Raw genomic sequence first — 22114 nt, 5'->3', positions numbered from 1 at the left:
CAGTGAAGGAGTGGCCTAGTGGTTAGGGTGGTGGACTTTGGTCCTGAGGAACTGAGTTCGATTCCCACTTCAGGCACAGGCAGCTCCTTGTGACTCTGGGCAAGTCACTTAACCCTCCATTGCCCCATGTAAGCCGCACTGAGCCTGCCATGAGTGGGAAAGCGCAGAGTACAAATGTAACAAAAAATTTTTCTGCCAACAAAAGGCCTTCAAAACAGAAAATGCAGAGCTCATGGACATTGCAAGTTGGGCTACTCTTCTGGCACAAGCTGAACAAGTTCAGTTTGGCCTGTATCATGGCTCTGCATCACAAAAATTAAAGTGCATTGATTTTTTTTTCTTTGTAAAGTAAAAATTAAAATAAACTAAACAAAAAAATAATGAATACAACAGTTAGTAAGGCAAACTGTTCAAGATTTCTGGAACAGATTTGTTTCAGGACTGTTCAACAGGGCAGAAAAACAAAATTGAGGAGACTTTGGGGATCGCTGGGCACTGGTAGGGCTGCTGAACTAAAAACTCTACTTTAGTTATGGGCTCTGAAACAGCTGTTCCGTCAAAGTACAAGATAGCATTGCTCACTTGTGTGTATGATTCAATTCTGCTCATCAAAGGAGAATTTGTATTGTATTGTCATTGTACAGTTATTTTGTATCTTGCTTAGAAATGTAGGAATAGGCAAGACATAAATCTTACGTACAAAGGTATGTGACTCTGAGAAAACAGGAAATCAAAAACGGAATACTAAAAAATTTGGCTTGGATGCATGTAAAAGGCAAAATTATGCCTTACCTGATAATTTTCTTTCCTTTAGTCACAAACAAAATGAAAACAGTAACGAGGTCTTCAAGACTGAGACAGAAGCAGTCCTTTATTCATTGACCAAACACAGGCCGTGTTTTGGCACTAAATGCCTGACTCAGGGGTCAAGTACGTATACGAATATGGATTCTGAAATATCATAAAAAGGAAAGTCCCAACTCTATCAAATGTGAGCCCTGCTCCACTCCTTTCTCATGAATTTCCTACCTACAAATGTATGTGACTTGGTATCTCTGTGAAGGGGATTCCCATGGGAACTCCATGGCACATCCGGGGAGCAGCCGTGACAGGGATTCATTATAAAATAAAGGGAAGTATGTGTTCCTGAGACTGAATCTTGTACATGCCACTGAAAATAACCTAGCACATGCTATGTGTCCTACTTGCAAAATTGTTCCGAAGTTTCCTGTATGCCAAAATCATACAACTTCTAAAAGCAATCTTAGCAACTAGTGCCCAGTCTGATTGCTGTCACTAATGTTATCATTTTTATTATCTTATTGTGATGGCTGGAGGCCTTTCTCACGTGCCTGCTATCTGAAAGCCGTTCTCTGAAACTGCTTTGTCCTTAGCCTTTGAGTTGTTTCTTCCTGACAAGTTCATGGTCGCTGTTAAAAATTTTTTTAAGTAATTTTCCATAGACACTGAAGGCATTTTCCCTTCCAATGTCTCTTCTCATAAAACTGTTACCACACCTTTCATTTTATAGACACATCTGAAAGACAGATGCACACATTGTCTTGCCGTTTGTTGACTAACAGCTTTTCATATGCCATACAATGTAGGTGTCGTGCACGTGTGGACCATCTCCCAACAAACACAGTGTCACCGACTCATATGTCTACCTACTTTTTCCTGTGCCCATTTCCCACTGTTCTCGTCAGTCATATGACCCACATATAAGAGTTTGCTTGGAATCCTCTACTTAATCAAGCTGTAGGCGGCATTCACTTTTACTTTACTTTGTGCTTGGCTGCTTACCTGTGCCCGCTGCTCCCTGCTGTTCTCAATTCAGTTAGGTGACCTGCATGTAAGAGTTCACCTGGAACCCTCTACTTATCAAGCTGCCGGCTGTGTGCGAGAACCTTGGGGCGAACTCCAATAAACGGTTTAATCTCCATCACCCAAGCTGCAAAGGACTCAAGTACAAATCAACCTATGCATCCAGCTTCTCCTATATAAGCACACAACTATGGAACACAATACCAAACGCCGTGAAAACAACATATGACCACCTACTAAAAACTAACTTGTTCAAAAAGGCATACCCTAATGATCCAACTTAAATGCCTTAACCCAGCAACACAACAAAACCAAAGCTCGAACTGGACATAACTCAATTCTTCCTTCTTACGATTCTCCAATGTGTCTGTCACACATGAACTTTACATTACCACAACCTCACTTTGTATTTGTTCAAACCGGTATTGGCGATCGCCTCTACGGTACTATGTAAGCCACATTGAGCCTGCAAATAGGTGGGAAAATGTGGGATATAAATGTTACAAATAAATAAATCTGCCCTCGAATTTTCTTTTTTGATAATGTTGTCCACAGCTCAAGTCTCTTCTCCTCCTTAGCGATGGTAAACTATTCTAACCCCCACCCCAGATTATCGACATCTGTTGCCTTGTAGACCCCAGGCTCCTTAAGTTCTCTCTTTGAATATGAATACCTGTACTAACAATTCTCTTCCTTCCGTAACATTTCCAATTCAGTTTGGCCTTTTAAAACAACCTTTGCTATGCTCAAAAACAACCCTCCTTCGTGACCTGATTTCCTTTCACAGCTTAGCAATTTTTTGTCTCACCGAGACGTGGCTCCGTGAAGGTGAGGAATCGTATTGATATCAATGCCTACATCCAAATTATACAGCTTTCACTGTCTGGCAACTTGCCTGTCTCCCACTATTACAGCTACTGAACTTTCTATCGAATATTTTCTATATTCAGAAGTTTCACCCTGAAAGTAATTGCCCCTTGTTCTTTCACTTTGTTGGTACGGTATCTTTCCCCCCAATTCCTACTAAGCAGTTCTGGGGTGCCATTGTCCAGACTTTAGCTGATGCTTCCACTCATTTTCCTAATCTTATTGTCACTAGTGACTTAAAGCTCCGTCAATGAAGCTCATGTTTTAGTCTTTTTTAAATGACATTCATTTCACTTAGTAAACACCCCCATGCATACTGCAAGACATACTCTTAACCATGTCGCTTCCTTTGTCTTTCTTTGCCTTGGCATACACTTGCTCTAATTTGCTTGGAGAAAAGGCGGCTGAGGGGAGATATGATAGAGGTCTATAAGATAACGAGTGGAATGGAAAGGGTCAACGTGGAGCGTCTGTTTACACTTTCCAAAAATACTAGGACAAGGGGGCATGCGATGAAGCTGCAGTGTAGTAAATTTAGAACGAATCGGAGGAAAGATTTCTTCACTCAACGCGTAGACTCTGGAATTCGTTGCCGGAAAAAGTGGTTAAGGCGGTTGACTTAGCAGAATTTTAAAAACGGTTAGACAACTTCCTGGAGGAAAAGGCCACAGAATGTTATTGAATGGACGTGGGGAAAATCCACTATTTCTGGGATGGGCGGGACAAATTGTTTGTTCTTTTGGATGCTGTCGGAGACAGGGTGCTGGGCTCGATGCACCCTTGGTCTGTCCCAGCATGGCGATGCTTATGTACTTATGCCTATGTATATAAAGGCTCTAAATATAAACATAAAACAAACATTAATAAGAAAAGATCCCACCTTTTTTTTGACTCGCTTTTGAAGGCAATCCCTTCGTCATTGCCTTCAAAAACTAGTCGAAAATGCACTGAAATCTGACCAACATAAAAGGTATCTTCCTGGGTCATACTGGGTCAGACTAATGGTCCATCCAGCTCAGTGGCCAATCCAGGTCACAAGTACATGGCCGAAACCCAAATAATGTTGGCTTTATTTCTATTACCTAACACTACAGCCCTTTGTGATAGTTACTTACTTATCCAGAACTTGTGGATCTTCAGGGGTCTTATTCTCATATTCCAGAAGTTCCAGAAAACTTTGCATGTACCTGAAAGGGAATAAGGAGGTCAGTATCAATGCTCTTGGTTAATTTTATTTCTAAACGCTTATATTCTGCCAAGCCAATGAATTGTTCAGGGTGCGTTACAATAAAACATGCACAGCAAACACAATATAAACAGTAATTCATCAGGAAAACATTGAGTTAAATATATTTTAATAAGAAAATCAGTTTCAGACCTCAGATGCAGCAGCAAGGAGTTTTGCAAATTAGAGCCTGCGAGAGACAAAGTTCAGTTTTAAGTAACAGACTGATTTTCATATTTGAAAGCCAGAATGGAAAACAATCTGGTATCCGATAATCACGAAGGCTGAGAGATCCAATAAGACTCCACATTTTTTTAAAAGATGCATCACTAGCAAGGCTTTAAGGAGCATTGCTTTCAGATGTGGTGCGGTATTTCCACAGGGTCCACAGTCAGCAACTTTGCAGAGGCATTTGATATCAACTCTAGTTGCTACAAGAAGCAATCCGGTAACCTTAAATATACAGAGTTCCAATAATCAATACCAAAGCCTGCAGCAACATTGGAAAGACTCCTGGAGGTAGAAGTAATTTAATATTGACTCTTATATTATTGTTTTACTGATGGCAGCTATGGGATTAGAACAAGTATTTCTTATTTTATGAATGCTAATGCTCTGGAAAATTTGGATTATTTGTATAATGACTTGCAAAGACTCCAGTTTTCACAATTTTTAGGTGAAGTCTCAATGGGACATTCTGTATATAGTATTTCCTGTTTAGAGACCAATTTTCTACACTATTTCATAATAATTACATAGGTACAGTTTTTGCACAGTATGGGTTTTGCTCCTGAAGCTTAATGTGAAACGATGACACGCTGTAGAGTGAACCAGCTATGACGTTCAGATAAGTACCCGCTGCACTTGATTTCTATGAAAATTTGGGACTTGTTCTGTTCCTTATATGTATAAATTAATCTCAGCTTCCAGGTTATGAATTCATGGGCGAATGCATTCCCATCTGAAGCTCAACACTGAAAAGACACAATGCCTTACTTATAATATCATCGCATTATAATAAAATCAAATACACCAATATAAACACACTAAATCATACTCTTCCTGTTGCGGACACCTTGAAACTTCTAGGTGTAACAATTGACCGTAATCTAAACCTAGATAACCATGTGAATGTTATAAAGAAAATGTTCTATGCAATGTGGAGGAACCTTTCTTCCTAAGGGAGACATTCCGTAATCTAGTGCAATTATTAGTTCTGAGTCATCTGGACTACTGTAACTCCTTATACGCGGGATGCAAGATTCAAACCATCAAGAGACTCCAGACTGCCCAGAACACCGCAGCCAGACTGATTTTTGGTAAGGCGAAATATGAAAGTGCTGGGCCTCTCAGAGAAAAATTGCATTGGCTTCCTCTGAAAGATCGAATTGCATTCAAGATATGCACTTTAGTTCATAAAATTATTTATGGTGATGCCACCCTAACCACTAGGCCACTCCTCCACGATATTCTCATGCACCTTATTTGTTATCAATATTCTGATTTCCTTATCCCATCAATGTGATTCTTGTTTTATTTTTTTATTTATTTATTTTATTGCATTTGTATCCCACATTTTCCCACCTTTTTGCGGGTTCAGTGTGGCTTACAATATGAGTTGAATGTTGGAAATACAATTTGTTACAGATAGTTAGGGATTATATTATGCAGGGTTAAGCGAAACAATTGAGGTGTCGTTAAGGGATATAATAATGGAACATAGGCATTGCAACTTTGGAAGGAAACAATGGTAGCTTAGGGGCGATAAAAAGACATGAAGTCATATGGTATATAACTTTCTGTGAGTAAAGGTATGAGTGATGTGATAATACGGGAGTGGGAGTTCCGAGATGAATGTACGATGCATTAGTGAACAGTAAGTATGGACTTTATGTGTTTTGTTTTTTTCCGTAGACTTGTTCGAGAGAGAGAGTGAGTTTTATATTGTAAGCTACATTGAGCCTGCAAATAGGTGGGAAAATGTGGGATATACAGTGGTGGAAATAAGTATTTGATCCCTTGCTGATTTTGTAAGTTTGCCCACTGACAAAGACATGAGCAGCCCATAATTGAAGGGTAGGTTATTGGTAACAGTGAGAGATAGCACATCACAAATTAAATCCGGAAAATCACATTGTGGAAAGTATATGAATTTATTTGCATTCTGCAGAGGGAAATAAGTATTTGATCCCCCACCAACCAGTAAGAGATCTGGCCCCTACAGACCAGGTAGATGCTCCAAATCAACTCCTTACCTGCATGACAGACAGCTGTCGGCAATGGTCACCTGTATGAAAGACACCTGTCCACAGACTCAGTGAATCAGTCAGACTCTAACCTCTACAAAATGGCCAAGAGCAAGGAGCTGTCTAAGGATGTCAGGGACAAGATCATACACCTGCACAAGGCTGGAATGGGCTACAAAACCATCAGTAAGACGCTGGGCGAGAAGGAGACAACTGTTGGTGCCATAGTAAGAAAATGGAAGAAGTACAAAATGACTGTCAATCGACAAAGATCTGGGGCTCCACGCAAAATCTCACCTCGTGGGGTATCCTTGATCATGAGGAAGGTTAGAAATCAGCCTACAACTACAAGGGGGGAACTTGTCAATGATCTCAAGGCAGCTGGGCCCACTGTCACCACGAAAACCATTGGTAACACATTACGACATAACGGATTGCAATCCTGCAGTGCCCGCAAGGTCCCCCTGCTCCGGAAGGCACATGTGACTGCCCGTCTGAAGTTTGCCAGTGAACACCTGGATGATGCCGAGAGTGATTGGGAGAAGGTGCTGTGGTCAGATGAGACAAAAATTGAGCTCTTTGGCATGAACTCAACTCGCCGTGTTTGGAGGAAGAGAAATGCTGCCTATGACCCAAAGAACACCGTCCCCACTGTCAAGCATGGAGGTGGAAATGTTATGTTTTGGGGGTGTTTCTCTGCTAAGGGCACAGGACTACTTCACCGCATCAATGGGAGAATGGATGGGGCCATGTACCATACAATTCTGAGTGACAACCTCCTTCCCTCCGCCAGGGCCTTAAAAATGGGTCGTGGCTAGGTCTTCCAGCACGACAATGACCCAAAACATACAGCCAAGGCAACAAAGGAGTGGCTCAGGAAGAAGCACATTAGGGTCATGGAGTGGCCTAGCCAGTCACCAGACCTTAATCCCATTGAAAACTTATGGAGGGAGCTGAAGCTGCGAGTTGCCAAGCGACAGCCCAGAACTCTTAATGATTTAGAGATGATCTGCAAAGAGGAGTGGACCAAAATTCCTCCTGACATGTGTGCAAACCTCATCATCAACTACAGAAGACGTCTGACCGCTGTGCTTGCCAACAAGGGTTTTGCCACCAAGTATTAGGTCTTGTTTGCCAGAGGGATTAAATACTTATTTCCCTCTGCAGAATGCAAATAAATTCATATACTTTCCACAATGTGATTTTCCGGATTTAATTTGTGATGTGCTATCTCTCACTGTTACCAATAACCTACCCTTCAATTATGGGCTGCTCATGTCTTTGTCAGTGGGCAAACTTACAAAATCAGCAAGGGATCAAATACTTATTTCCACCACTGTAAATGCAGCAACTAACTAACTAGTTAAGCATGAAGATAAACAAATAAAAAATATTGGAGGGTTTTTTTTTTTAATGACTTATGAGGAAGTTGCTCAGTTAGTTCTAAAAAGCAGGACAGAAGTCTGAGCTTCTGAAGTCTTTTTTCCTCCTATCTGGAATCTTCATGACGTTCAACTTGCACTGGTGAGATGGTGATGAGAAGAAGCCAAACATTTTAATTAATTTGATATTACTTGTTACACCACCCATCAGCATCATCTGAGTAATTTACAAAATACAACGGTAAAAAGTGGACCTTTCCTGCGTGTTAAGGCCACTTGGGTAAAATGGCCGAATTTCCTATTTTTTGTATTAATGGCCAAGCATTAATTCTTCCATTAGTGTAGGGCCATTAAAACACATTAGCACAAGAGCCCTTAGTGCTACCCATTATGTAGGTGGTAAAGGCTCACGTGCTAATTGGTTAGCGCACGGCAATGTGGCTCCACTAGCCAATTAGCACAGAACACGCCCACTGTTCCCCTGTCACGCCCTCCCTTACTAAAAAAGAAATTTTATGTTTTAGCACGTGGGTAGCGCGCCCTGCAGTACACCATTTTTTTGTAGCAGTAAGCATGTGTTACTGCTTACTGTAGCTTTACAGAAGGGTCCCATGATTTGGTAGAGAAGGAAAAAAAGGAAAGAAGGAACGCCATTCAATATAATTAGAAATGGATAGTAGGAAGGGGGAAAAAAAAAAAAGAGCCACAGTGCATTCTAGGGTTCTCATCCACCCAGTGGCACATTTTGGGCCATACTGGAGCAAGAAAGGTGGTAGATATGTAAAAGTATCCTCAAAAAGAAATATTTTTAGGATGTTCTTGAATTTTGATAGAGAATTTTCCAGTCTTAAGTGGGTTAGGAGAGCAATCCATAGATTTGGACCCACCACACCAAAAATTTTACTTCGAACACGACCATACTTTATATACCTTTCATTGCCGCTGCTGACGATCAGAGTGTAAGGCCTGGTATATAAGGCATCAATATGTATGATAAGAAGAATGGAAATCCAGACCTTAGAGTCTTGCGGACAAGCAGTATTATATTACTAGTAAAAAAAAGGCCCGTTTCTGACACAAATGAAACGGGCACTAGCAAGGTTTTCCTCGGAGTGTGTATGTTTGAGAGAGTGTATGTGAGAGTGACTGTGTGTGAGAGAGAGAGAGTGAATGTGCAAGTGTGTGTGTGTGAGAGAGAGAGAGAGAGTGAGTCTGGGTGCGAGTGTGTCTGTGAGAGAGAGAGTGTGTGTGTGTGATAATGAGAGTGTGTGCAAGTGCGTATGTGAGACACAGTGTGAGAGAGTGTATTTCACACAGATACAGTGTGTGCAAGAGAGAGAGTGTGTGTGAGACACAGACTCTCTGTGAGACTGAGTGTATGAGACCAAGAGAGTGTGTGAGAGACTGTGTGACACAGAGAGTGAATGTGATACAGTGTGAGACAGAGTGTGTGAGAGTGAGAGAAAGACATTGACTGTGAGAGAGTGTGTGTGTGACAGAGATACCTCCCCCCCGCCTCTCTCTGGTGTCAGCCCCCCTCCTCTCTTTCTGGTGTCTGAGCGTTACTGTGCAGGACGCTGAGCTGTGGCTGTGCTTCAAGGAACTGACCAATCCTATTTAATGGAATGCACCTCCAACATTCTGAAGCCAAGAAACCTCGTGTGGTTGGTCACTTCTGCTTGTGACGAACCCGGAAGTACGTGATGTCAATTCAGGAGATGGATACAGAGAGCAGGAATGCCTCAGCCATGCAGTCAGCTTCAGAATGTTAGAGGTGCGTTTTATTATATAGGATAGATGATGTGATGTCATATAGGTGGCCAAAGGGCTTGCCTAAGGACTGGGGTCACATGATCATACTTTTTGGCACCATTTGTAAGTTTTATAGCAACATTCTGAATCATCTGAAGGTAAGGGATATTAAAGACCTGAGGCCTTGATAAACGGCATTACAGTAGTCCAGGCTAGGATGACTAATGAATGAACTAGTCTGTGGACAGCGGACTGATGAAAAGAGATGTGTACTCATGTTCAGTATAGCTAGATTTGAAATGAGTATACTGAAAGTGATCCAGCTAATCACAGACATATAGAAAGCCAACACGGATAGAAATTCACATAAACACACATGCATACATTCATGTACACACACACAAAAAACATAGATATGTGCATGTGTGCTCATGCACTGACACATACGAGCTGGAAAGAATACTGTGCCCACATAATCTTATTCAACAGGAGAAGCAATGTAAAGAAAATGCTGAGACAGAAATAAATGCATTGTTGTCAGCTTTTGAATGGACAGCAGAGCTGAACTTACCAGCTCTGAACCAGTTTGACTGAAGGCCTCTGAAGCAGATTATCAGGCAATAAGTTCACTTCACGCATGGTGTTGGCTAGCCGCACTGGAAGCTCCTTTCGCAGAAAAAGGTATGATGTTTTTTCACAAGCATTGTCACGTCCTGTTGGGAAAGAACATTGTACTTTAGCAGTGCACAAACAGTAGTTGATTTAGCAAACAAATCAAAGACTTAAATGGATGAAACAAAAAGGTTAGTGGAATAGTAGTCAGTGAGCAAATGGTCAAAGGAAATACTGGAGTATGGATTTTCTTGAATCTCCTTTTCCGATGAGTTAGAATTCACATGTTGCCAACTCCACACAAAGCTGTACAGAGTACTGCTGGTTCTGCTGTGGCTGTCCGACATTATTGTTAGTTCAAGAGGGAAGTGTGGTTCAAATATTCCCTCTAGATACCATGACCCCTGAGGCAGGGACTCATATCAAAACACAGATCCATGTTGGGTCCTGTACTCTGTTGCATTAATCTCTGGTGGGCTTTATACAGCAGTTGGAGAAATATTGGTTTGACTACCTTGCACGTTGATGATTAAAATAATTTCCAATTGATGTTTTACATCTTCTCTGTTGGGAAACCACAGTCCATCCTTACTGTGTCTGACCTTCCATTACTGGTTTGCTATTTGGAAGAGGCTGGGGTGTGCGTGTGCTTACTAGGGACAAGCTATTCATTTCAAATGACATGGGAAATGTTGACAATATTTCCACGTCATTTTTAGCCTGAAAGAGGGGAAAACCCCTGAATTTTGTATTTTCCTGTGTCATGCAGAATATGCTGTACTTTTCAACAATCTGTGCACTATTGAAAAAAATGCTCACATTTTATGCATTTAAAAAAGCGATTCAAAAATTTTAATAAACTATTTTTCATTTCAGTGCACACTATTTCTGACACTGCCTCTGAAACCAAAAAATAAATAAAAAAATTATTGTAAATGGCACAGGAAACTAAACCAACATTTTTGTGCAGCACACCCTGTGCATGTGGGATGGGAATAGAAGAGGAAGGACCAGGTAAGAGCAGGGAATCAGGTCCCTCCCTCTCCTCTCTCTGAATCCCTGTGTACTAGTCTATTTTGTGTCTTGCACTGCACATAATACTTAGAACTACTCAGTCTTCGGGTACATGCTAACATCTGCTAACAGAGACAGAAGCTGCCGAATTTGCTGATTCCTCAGGGACAGAGTGAGCATCAACAATTCTTGTAAAAACAGTTAGCCTGTACAAAGTTGCAAGGCCAAGGCACGTTTGCTGGTTTTCCAAAACAACCAGAGACAAGAGTGATGGAGAAAACCCAACAAGTTCTTGTGGAAAATTTCTGAGAGACAGTTCAGCAACATTTCTCTGTCATCCCTGACGGACAAGCTTGCTAATTGCAAAAGGCAGAATTATGACCCGGAACTGCAGAGACATCCTCCAGTTTCCTGGGTGAAGACAGATATTAGGACTCTGCCTGCCTCATCTTCACACAGCACGGTTTCGGCCACCTGAGAACTTCTTGGGGGTTAAGTTCTAGATGTTAATGTCTGTAGGACAATTCATAGAATCAGTTTGCATATAATCTCTGAAGATGCCCACCAAAAGCAAAAGGAGCAACAACGTAAATGTATTGTCCACACTATGCAAGAGTCACTGTGATTATTTTTAGGATTATTTCTATATTCAGCGGGAAGGGTCAATGATTTTTATACGTTGTCACTAGCTAAATTAGATCTGGCAATTCAATTCAGGGACATGTCCAAGTACCAGCACTGCATATCCAGATACGACCTGACTTTTCCTGGCCGCCAGCACTTATGCACATCCTAACTCGCATAAGGAGAGAATTCTATTCCTACCCGCGCCCCCCCCCCCCCCCCAATTGATTCCCATCTCCCCTCCGGCCTTCCCCCAACATGACAATGGCCCCCTCTACCGAAACAACAGCCCCTCCCCCTCCCAGCCTACCTGAACCCTGGTGGTTCAGTGGGTCATCCGGGCAGTTACAAATCCCACTCGCTCCTGACGCTGGCAGCTCTCGCAGAAATATGGGCAGCATAATCTCTAGCGGTAGCTTCCCGGTTCTACAGCTAGAGGTCAGCGTACCTTAAAAGAAAAGGCTTTGTGAAAGGATACCGTTCGGCTGTGAGAATTCCTGTTTCCCCTTAGCAGCTAGATAAGTGCTTTTGAAATTCAGGCCATTGATTTCATAACGGCACCCACTCCAGGTGAGCTACTTGAATTTTTCACTATATTTTGTGCCACCATAGCTCACCTGCACTAGGAAACAAACAGCCAGTTTCAGCTAATGCCTTTGAGTCTGCCCCTAACACCAAGCCACAAGATTTTGTGTCCCTTGTCCCACAAGACAAGTGTATTATTAGAATTTGCCCTCATACCTCTTAGTAGCTCAAGGCGAGTTACAATCAGGTACAGTAGTTATTTCCCTGTGCACAGAGGGCTTACAATCTAACTTTCTACTTGAGGCAATAGAGAGTTGTTTGTTTTTTTTGTTACATTTGTACCCCGCGCTTTCCCACTCATGGCAGGCTCAATGCGGCTTACATGGGGCAATGGAGGGTTAAGTGACTTGCCCAGAGTCACAAGGAGCTGCCTGTGCCGGGAATCGAACTCAGTTCCTCAGTTCCCCAGGACCAAAGTCCACCACCCTAACCACTAGGCCACTCCTCCACTAACCTGCCCAAGATCACAAGGAGTGGCACTGGAATTTGGACCCTGGCTTCCCTGGTTCTCAGCCCTCTGCTCTACCCCACCCATTGGAGCAGAAATATGGTGCTGTAGAAGATGATAGAGGACAAGAGACCCTCAAGGAACTACAACTGTAACCACTCCCGTGAGAGTAAAGGATCAGCCGCAAAGGTTAGGACTTTCAAGCATGGATGTTGTTTAAAAATACCACTGTGGAAGCCCAGACTAGATGTATTCCACATATTAATAAAGGTGTAAAGTTGAGCAAATGACAGCCAGCATGCTTAAAAGGTGGAATGAAAGAGGCTATTAGAGCCAAAAGAAGGATCTGAATGAAAAAAATAAGAAGCAGATGCAAAGCATTGATAAAGATGGCTAAAAAAGAATATGAAGAAAAACTTGCTACGGAATCAGAAGCAGAAAGCCTCTGAGGGAATCTGTGGGAATCTGTGGGACTGTTATCCTCCACCTTTTCCTACATGAGCACGCAGTTGTGGAATGTATTACCTACAGCCATGAAAGCGATTGATGAAATAACTAACTTCCGCAAATCTTTGAAGACACATCTCTTCAACAAGGCCTACAAAGAGAACCCATAACCTTACACAACTACCTCACCATTCCACCCAATCATTAAAGTCCACCTTCTATTCTGCCTAACACCTTCCCTCTCTCTTCCCTTACTCAATCTTTCTACATCACCAATTGTATCTGATATCATGGAATGATTATGCCATAACCAAACTCTGTAAGCCACATTGAGCCTGCAAACAGGTGGGAAAATGTGGGATACAAATGTAATAAAATAAAATAAAATAAACAAAATGAAAGAGCAAAAGGGGCCCTAAGGGAGGACAAGGGAGAGATTGAATGTATTCTTTGCTTCGGTCTTTACAAAAGAAGATGCAAGAGATCTACCTGTACCAGAAATCTTTTTTAACGGCGACGATGTGGAGGAACTGAAACAAATCTTGGTGAACCTGGAAGTCGTACTGAGCCAAATCAACAGGTTAAAGAGTGATAAAATCACCTGACCTGGACGATATACACCCCAGAATACTGAAAGAAGTCAAAAACATGAAATTGCTGATCTACTGTTAGTGATCCATAACCTGTCAATGTTCTGTTGTGGATTAGAAATTGGTTATTGGACAGAAAACAGAGTGTAGGGTTAAACTGCCATTTTTCTCAATGTAGGAGGTTGAATAGTGGGACCTGTACTGGGACCGGTGCTATTTATCATATTTATAAATGATCTGGAAATCAGAATGATGAGTGACGTGATTATATTTGCAGATGACACAAAACAATTCAAAGTTGTCAAAATACATGCGGATTGTGAAAAATTGCAGGAAGACCTTAGGAAACTAAAAGACTGGGCATCTTGGCAGATGAAATTTAATGTGGACAAATGCAAAGTGAAGCACATTGGGAAGAATAATCCAAATCATAGTTACCTGATGCTAGGAGTCATCGCTCAAGAAAAAGATGTGTGTGTCTTTGTAGACAAAACACTTAAATCTTGTACCCAGTGTGCTGCAGCGGTCAAAAAAGTAAACAGGATTGTAGGAACAAAACAAGAACTATGAAGCACTACATAGTTATATGGGATTATAATACCTGACTTCAGAAATGCAGACCTAACTTATTCCATCTTTCATACAAGGCCTAGAGTTTGCTGAAGCTGCAAACAGACGAAGTTGCCTGACGAGAGTCATTATCAGCATCGACATCATATCCAGAACAGCCAAGGCCTCTTGGAATTATCATTGCAGCTGGTGAGACGCTGTGGCTGGCAAATTGCACATTGGTTATGAAAACCAGGCATCTTGTCAAGGTGACTCCTTCAGTGTGATGCCAGTGAGACAATCAGTTGGCCCTTGAAGTCACAATATTTGGGGTAAATTATATGCGCACCCCCCCCATCCAAAGCCAGAATGTACGTCAGCAGCACAAGCTGCAGCCCATGATTTCTGTATAAAAAAAGGCTTTTATCTGATGCAAGGGGCTGCTGTGTTTATACCCCCCGCAATGAGCAGACCTGCACTGGGTTCGACTGACATCTGAGGAGCACGCTGCATGTGTGCTATGTTCTTTTGTTTAGTGCTGTATGGGGATAGAGCAGCCTGACTGGATAAGAACTCCATTTAGGGTATTGTGTGTTTACTCTGAACTATTCCTGTGATGAGACGGTTTGTCTTTATCCCTGACTTTCGTATGACATCTGCTGCTATTGCAAATAAAATGGTTCTAAAATGGCTGCTGATTAACGGGCTTAAGAACCGTTAGCTCCTGATACCATCTCGGAGCTCACCTGTTGTTTGGCAGTGAATTGGCCCGATTTTGTTCGTACCGGCTTCTTTAGGTACTGCGGAGCCCTGTAATTCATCTTTTAGCCAGTTTCAGAGCGTGTTATTCCAGGGAGCAACCAGCTGTCATCACTCATCGCCAGCGTATCAGTATCAGCTGACAGCCTGTTTGCTTCGCCGGTATAGTTGCAGGTGCCGGAGTACGAAGAGCGGCTTCCCCCTGTTCTTCTGAGGTGTTGCCGTCGGGTCCATTCACGTCCTGGGCCCCGCCTACATTGTGAGCCGCTCAGCTGTGCGGCCAGGCGAGTTATCTCCCGGCATTTTCGACCTCCAGCTGCTGAGGGCCTCCATTAGCCTCCGGTATCCCCTTCCCCATGGATCTGGCGCGATGACACACGTTGTCGGTGCTGTGATCACTGCTGTCTAGCGCTCTTGCTTTTCCAGCTCTGCAGGACGCTCGTTTGGGCCAACGACTGCGGACATCATCTTGTTCCTCCAGGCTGCTGACTTCTTCTACTCTCCGGGTCTCCTCCTGCCGTACTCCGTCTGAGCCTCTTTCCACTCAGCCTGCCACATGATCGCTTTAGTCTCCTGACCCGATCTCCACCTGTTGAGCAGCACCTTTTGGACCACTTAGTTTTTGCGTCTGAACACCATAGAGTGAATGGATCACTTCACCACAACTTAGGGGCTGCTTTCCACTTCACCTCTACCCACTTATGGAATGCCTTGCCGAGAGCTGTTCAGCTAACCAGAGCTGTCTCAGCAATGGGAAACTACCTAGGTCCAGCCTATCTTGGACAGTCTTCTCTATGGTTTCAACGTATAACCTAAAGTCCTTCCTAATGACTTATCCGTGGACCATTTTACATTCTTTAACCTTTCCCTTTTTTCTTTTTTACCCTGTTCCTTCTATCCTATTTAATTTGATTGTATTTGTATAACAATTGATCTGGCGTTAGCCTCATCAGTACATTGTAAGCCACTTTGTGCCTGCAAAACTATGGGAAAAAAGTGGGATATAAATGTGCTAAAAATAAAATAATTGCCCTATTCATTTTTTTATAATACTTGGTTGTGGAGTTAGTTCTTTCTATTTATTTAGGCGTAGTGGGCTTGGATCTACGGAATAGGAAAACACATTTCCTTCTGACACTTCACCCACTAGTGCCGGTCTTATTTGGGACTTATTAGAATTTATGCTAAGTGTTAGGTACCCCAATACCCCCCAAAAGTGTGTTATCTGTATTGCTCTACAGGATGCCAGGAATTATTAGGAAAGGGATGCAAATTAAGAATATTACAGTGCCTCTGTATCTCTCCATGGTGCGACCTCACCTTGAGTATTGCGTTCAATTCCGGTCACCGTATCTCAAAAAAGGTCTAGTGGAATTAGAAAAAGTTCAAAGAAGAGGACTAAAATGATAAAGGGGACGGAACTCCTCCCATATGAGGACTGACTAAAGAGGTCAGCTTAGAAAAGAGACGGATGAGGGAAGATATGATCCAGAGCAGTGCAGAATGGGTAAAAAGTACAAAGACCAGGAGATACTCAATGAAATACATGGAAATACTTTAAAACAAATAGGAGGAAATATTTTCACTCAAAGAATAGTTAAGATAAGCATTGCCAAACTGGGACAGACCGTAGGTCCATCAAGCCCAACATCCTGTGTTCAACATGGGGGAAGCCACTTCTTGCCCCAGTATTGGTAGTATGGGATGTTGCTACTAATGGGTTTCTGCCATGTACCTGGGTCCTGGATTGGCCACTGCTGGAATCAGGATACTGGGCTGGATGGACCATCGGTCTGACCTAGTATAGCTATTTGATGTTCTTATGGAGTACAGATTAAGGGTGTCCCAGTGTCTAAAGGAGGTATAAATGAAGGCCTGACAAGGAGCCAGACCAAGCAGGAAGCCCTCTGCAAATTGTACAGTCTAAGTTAGGGGGTGACACCAGTAGCATTAGAGTTAGAAACCGTACAGAAGCAAGCTATCACCTTACTCTGTAGAAGCTGCAGTGGACGGAGACATCCAAACTGTGAATAACAGTCCAACCTAAGGCTGCTGTTTTAAACAAAGAGCCTTTACAGTTTTGTAGAGTGGTTTGAAAGCAATGATTGAAAATATATTTCATGAAGAAACCTTGTGAGATGAAAGAGTCAAAAGCCTGACAGCTTTCAAAACCATTTAGTGACTGATCATGGCTTCGGTAAGCTCTCTCTGTTTTATGAAGTGCTCTCTTATTCAAAAGGGTAAAGAGTCATTTTCTATTCAACCATTCTACCTCACTTGTGATTTTATGAGCTATCATAACCCCTCTCAATCAATTTTTCACTAAACTGAAGAGCCCTAAACCTGTTTCGCTTCTCTTCATAATGGACCTGTTGCCCTTCTTTGAACCTGAAGGACAAGGTCATAAGAGTGAGAAGGTATGGTGAATTATCAAAATGGTATGATCATGAACAGTTATTATAGAGGAGAGCAAGGAGACTGAACACAAAAGCATAATTCAAAGAGACTGTCAATAACTTTGTGAAGCATAATGGAAGGCCTATAGCAACTTGTCATTAAGAGACTGAAGACATGAGTGGAACTATTAATATTCTGAGCTTTATTTGGAAATGCAGCGCTGCCACGGCCACTGCTACCAATGACCCAGGAAGGCAACGGGTCAGATGGTGGTGGTAGCGGGAAAGAGGCAAAAGTTCATGGTTTGGACTGTGCCAATGGCCTGTGATCCCATCTGAAGAGCACTTTTCCAAAACTCACTCAATCCATCAGCAGCAGTTTTGAGAAAAATAGGTAGCAGCATTTGCACCGAGTGAATTTTGCACAGAGTATTCAACACAAGGAGGCATATTTTCAAAGCACTTAGCCTTCCAAAGTTCCATAGAAACCTATGGAACTTTGGAAGGCTAAGTGAAAATATGCCTCAAAGTCATTAAAATAGCATGGACTTAGGGTTTTGCACAGGAATAAGCTATGCTAAATGAATCTTGCGTTAATGAAATTAATTGCATAACTCAAAACTGACAAAAAATGGACTGAGTTTTGGAAAAGTGCTCTTCAACTGGGGTCTCAATCTACAGTTTGGGAACCACTGCTCTACAGCCGAAGGAGAAGCCGGACCTCCTTCCACCGATGCTTCCAACAGCCTTGCTCTGGAAGCATAAACCAACCTTTCCATAGCACGCTGTACAAAGAGAGTCCAATTGGGCCAGGGGTTTGTGAAGTAATGGATCTAGAAGGAAAACGCCAAGCCACTGGATTCTAAAACAGTTCACTATCCCTTCATTTAGTTCAGTCTTTTACCACTTTTATGATGAGCGACAACATCTGCCCTTACCGCTCATCTCCAATAATTTACTGAACATGCCCTCAAAGGACCAGCCAACAGATGCCAAATGGCCTCAGTTCACAGCAGGGCAGTACTTGGCTCAATGCCAAATGTCACCGTCTCCCTCAAATAAATGGTACAGAGTACAGAGCATATTCAAAAGCATGGATTAATGCATCAAAAGACAACATGGATTTAGTGAAGGGAAATCGTACCTCACCAATCTATTACATTTCTTTGAAGGGGTGAACAAACATGAGCATAAAGGTGAGCTGGTTGATATTGTGTATCTGGATTTTCAAATTGACAAATTACCTCATGAAAGACTCCAGAGAAAATTGGAGTCATGGGTTAGGAGGTAGTGTCCCTACTGTGGATTAAAAACTGGTTAAAAGATAGAAAACAGAGAGTAGGGTTAAATGGTCAGTATTCTCAATGGAGAAGGGCAGTTAGTGGGGTTCCCCAGGGGTCTGTGCTGGGACCACTACTTTTTAACATATTTATAAATGACCTAGAGACAGGAGTAACTAGTGAGGTAAATTTGCTGACGACACAAAGTTATTCAAAGTTGTTAAATCGCAAGAGGATTGTGAAAAATTACAAGAGGATCTTACGAGACTGGGAGACTGGGCGTTTAAATGGAAGATGATGTTTAATGTGAGCAAGTGCAAAGTGATGCATGTGGGAAAGAGGAACCAGAATTATAGCTACGTAATGCAAGGTTCCACTTTAGTAGTCACCGACCAAGAAAGGGATCTAGGTGTTGTCGTTGATTCTGCTCAGCGTGCTGCGGTGGCTAAGAAAGCAAATAGAATGTTAGGTATTATTAGGAAAGGAATGGAAAACAAAAATGAGGATGTTATAATGCCTTTGTATCACTCCATGGTGCAACCACACCTCAAATATGTTCAATTCTGGTCACCGCATCTCAAAAAAGATATAGTGGAATTAGAAAAGCTACAGAGAAGGGCAACAAAAATGATAAAGGGGATGAGACAACTTTCCTATGAGGAAAAACTGAAGCGGCTAGGACTCTTCAGCTTGGAGAAAAGATGGCTGAGGGGAGATATGATAGAGGTCTATAAAATAATGAGTGCAGTAGAAAGGATAGATGTGAATTGCTTGTTTACTTTTTCCAAAAATACTAGGACTAGGGGGCATGCAATGAAGCTACAAAGTAGTAAATTTAAAACAAAACGGAGAACATTTTTATTTATTTATTTGTTACATTTGTATCCCACATATTTGCAGGCTCAATGTGGCTTACATAGTGCCGGAGAGGTGTTTGTAGTCTCTGGAGTAAACAAATACAAGGTGATGTTGTAGTAGGATAAGGTTCATGTGGTAGGACCACATTAAGGAATTGTGCAACAGAAGAGTCGTGTAATGTCTATTACGAACTTTAGTGTTGTTGTGTTGAAGTGAAGTGATCAGGCATTTATGTTGGATCGGTAGGGTATGCCTTTTTAAACAGGTAAGTTTTTCATGATTTCCTGAAGTGTAAGTGCTCGTACGTGGTTTTCAAGGTTTTTGGTAGTGCGTTCCATAGTTGTGTGGTGATGTAGGAAAGTTGATTTGTACTTGAGTCCTTTGCAGCGTGGGTAGTGCAGATTTAGGTACGTTCATGTTGATTCGGATGTGTTTCTGGTTGGTAGGTCAATCAAGTCTGTCATGTATCCTGGTGCTTCACCGTAGGTAATTTTATGAACCACAGTGCAGATTTTGAAAGCAATGCGATCTTTGATTGGGAGCCATTGTAGTTTTTCGCAGAGGGGTTTTGCGCTTTCAAATCGCGTTTTTCCGAAGATGAGTCTCGCTGCTGTGTTTTGAGCGGTCTGAAGTTTCTTTAAAGGTTTGTTCTTTGCGGAATGTTTCCCTCGGGAAGAATTGTTTCACGCGTTTGAATTTCAACATTGAGTAGAACATTTTCTTTGCTGTGGATTTTACTTGACTCTCTAATGTTAAGTTGCGATCAATTGTAACGCCGAGGATTTTCAGGCTGTCTGAGAAAGGGAGGGTGTGTGGGGTGTTGATAGTTGTGGGGTTGTCCGTGTTGTGTTGGGATGAGAGGATGAGGCAATGCACTTTTCCTTTGTTGAGTTTTAGTTGAAATGTATTTGCCCAAGAGTCCATGGTGTTCAAGCCAATCTTGATTTCATTGGTGATTTCTGTTAGTGTAGATCTGTAAGAAATGTATATAGTGACATCATCTGCATAGATGAAAGGGTTAAGGCCTTGGTTGGATAAGGTCTTGGCTAGTGGGGTCATCATTATCAATGTGGTAAATGCGGTTAGCTTAGCGGGGTTTAATAACGGTTTGGCTAGCTTCCTAAAGGAAAAGTCCATAGACCATCATTAAAATGGGGAAAAATCTGGGATAAGCAGCATGTAATGTTTTGTACTTTTTTGGGATCTTGCCAGGTATTTGTGACCTGGATTGGCCACTGTTGGAAACAGGATGCTGGGCTTGATGGACCTTTGGTCTGTCCCAGTATGGCAACACTTCTGTACTTATATCAAATTGTATTCAAAAGACATTTATTTTTTCTTAGTATCTGGTTCATGCCTTTTTCAGTTGCCAGGCAAATCCGAAAGGTGAAGCACACATTAACGCCTGTTTTCTGTGCCTTTAAATATAAGCTTTTCGATTTTATTTTATACTTGGAAGGCTTTATATTTAAGTGCAAGAAACAAGCGCCAATGTGTGCTTTCAATTTCAGATTTGCACTGACATGCACACATTTGTCTCCCACTACCAGTGCTTAGGGGCTTGCACAGGCTTCCTTCTACTTCCAAATTAAATAAAAACCGATAGATTTTAAAGAAAGAATCCTGAGAAATCGTCTCTTCAAACACTCTAATATGTGCTCCAAGCTGGCGTTAGGTTTTCAGTGGTAAGGGCAGCTTTGTTTTGTGTGCTGTTCTCCAAGCATTGGGAGGAAATAGGAAATGACCTCATTTAAATCCATTTGACTACATCTGCACGCTATTTGCATTATGTTTGGCGCACATTGGGGCTCATTTTCAAAGTACTTAGACTTACAAAATTCTATAGGTTACTGTGGAACTTCTATGGAATTTTGTAAGTCTAAGTGCTTTGAAAATAGGCCTCATTGTCTCCCACGCTTCTGAGCATTCTGCTCTAACGCCAGCGCTAATCGCCTCTAGTGTAAGAGTTGCGTTTTGAGCATCGACCCATTAGCGATTGCCCTCGACCAAGAACCGGACACTAGACATCACGACTCCTTCTGGAACCCTGAAATCAGAGGCACTAAATTCAATCACTAGATGTCACCAGCGTGCATGAAGGATGGTTCTTTTACCGCACTGCCCCCATAGTTATCTTTAGCCCTGGCAGACATTGGCAGCAAAGACATGAATTGCAGCTTGAATCCAATTTCTTCTGCAGAAAGCAGGGAACTATCACAGAGCTGGGCTAAACAAAAGAACAAAAAAAAAAATCCATTCTGTGGTCTTCAAATTTCTAGTTTTTGTTGACACTAAGCCTCGATGTTTTGCAATGCTCATTTTCACAGTGTGTATTGCTTTGCTGCCAAGGACATTAAATCAAAATTCATTTTACCGGAGGTGTTGAAAAATTGGGCTAAGCCAAGCTCTTTCTTCTTTTATCGTAGCATCATTCTCATATTCATTTCAGAGTACTGAATTGGAAGCCACCTACAGATATTTTCTTGCAAGGAAAAATGAATCCCCAATAATTTTCTGCTTATTTAACATTTGTTAGAAGCAGTTATGTAATACTGGTGTTGCTATAACGTTCTTGTTTCTATAGCAATAGACTTTCTATTTTAGAATAGCTACTATTATTGTTGAAACGCTATTACGATACAAGCACCATTACTCT

At 41.9% G+C, this 22114-nt stretch overlaps 1 protein-coding gene across 1 annotated transcript in view; it reads right to left on the bottom strand.

The window, feature by feature from the left end:
* The window catches only part of PDK3 (pyruvate dehydrogenase kinase 3), a 108144-nt gene that overhangs the window by 63572 nt on the left and 22458 nt on the right, over positions 1-22114 (bottom strand). The window contains 2 exon segments of the mRNA XM_030202367.1: positions 3807-3878; positions 9868-10009. Coding sequence (XP_030058227.1) covers positions 3807-3878; positions 9868-10009 — 214 coding nt within the window.

Source organism: Microcaecilia unicolor, chromosome 4 (assembly GCF_901765095.1).
Source record: "Microcaecilia unicolor chromosome 4, aMicUni1.1, whole genome shotgun sequence".
Classification (NCBI taxonomy): Eukaryota; Metazoa; Chordata; class Amphibia; order Gymnophiona; family Siphonopidae; genus Microcaecilia; species Microcaecilia unicolor.
This window is presented reverse-complemented; position numbering and strand designations above follow the sequence as displayed.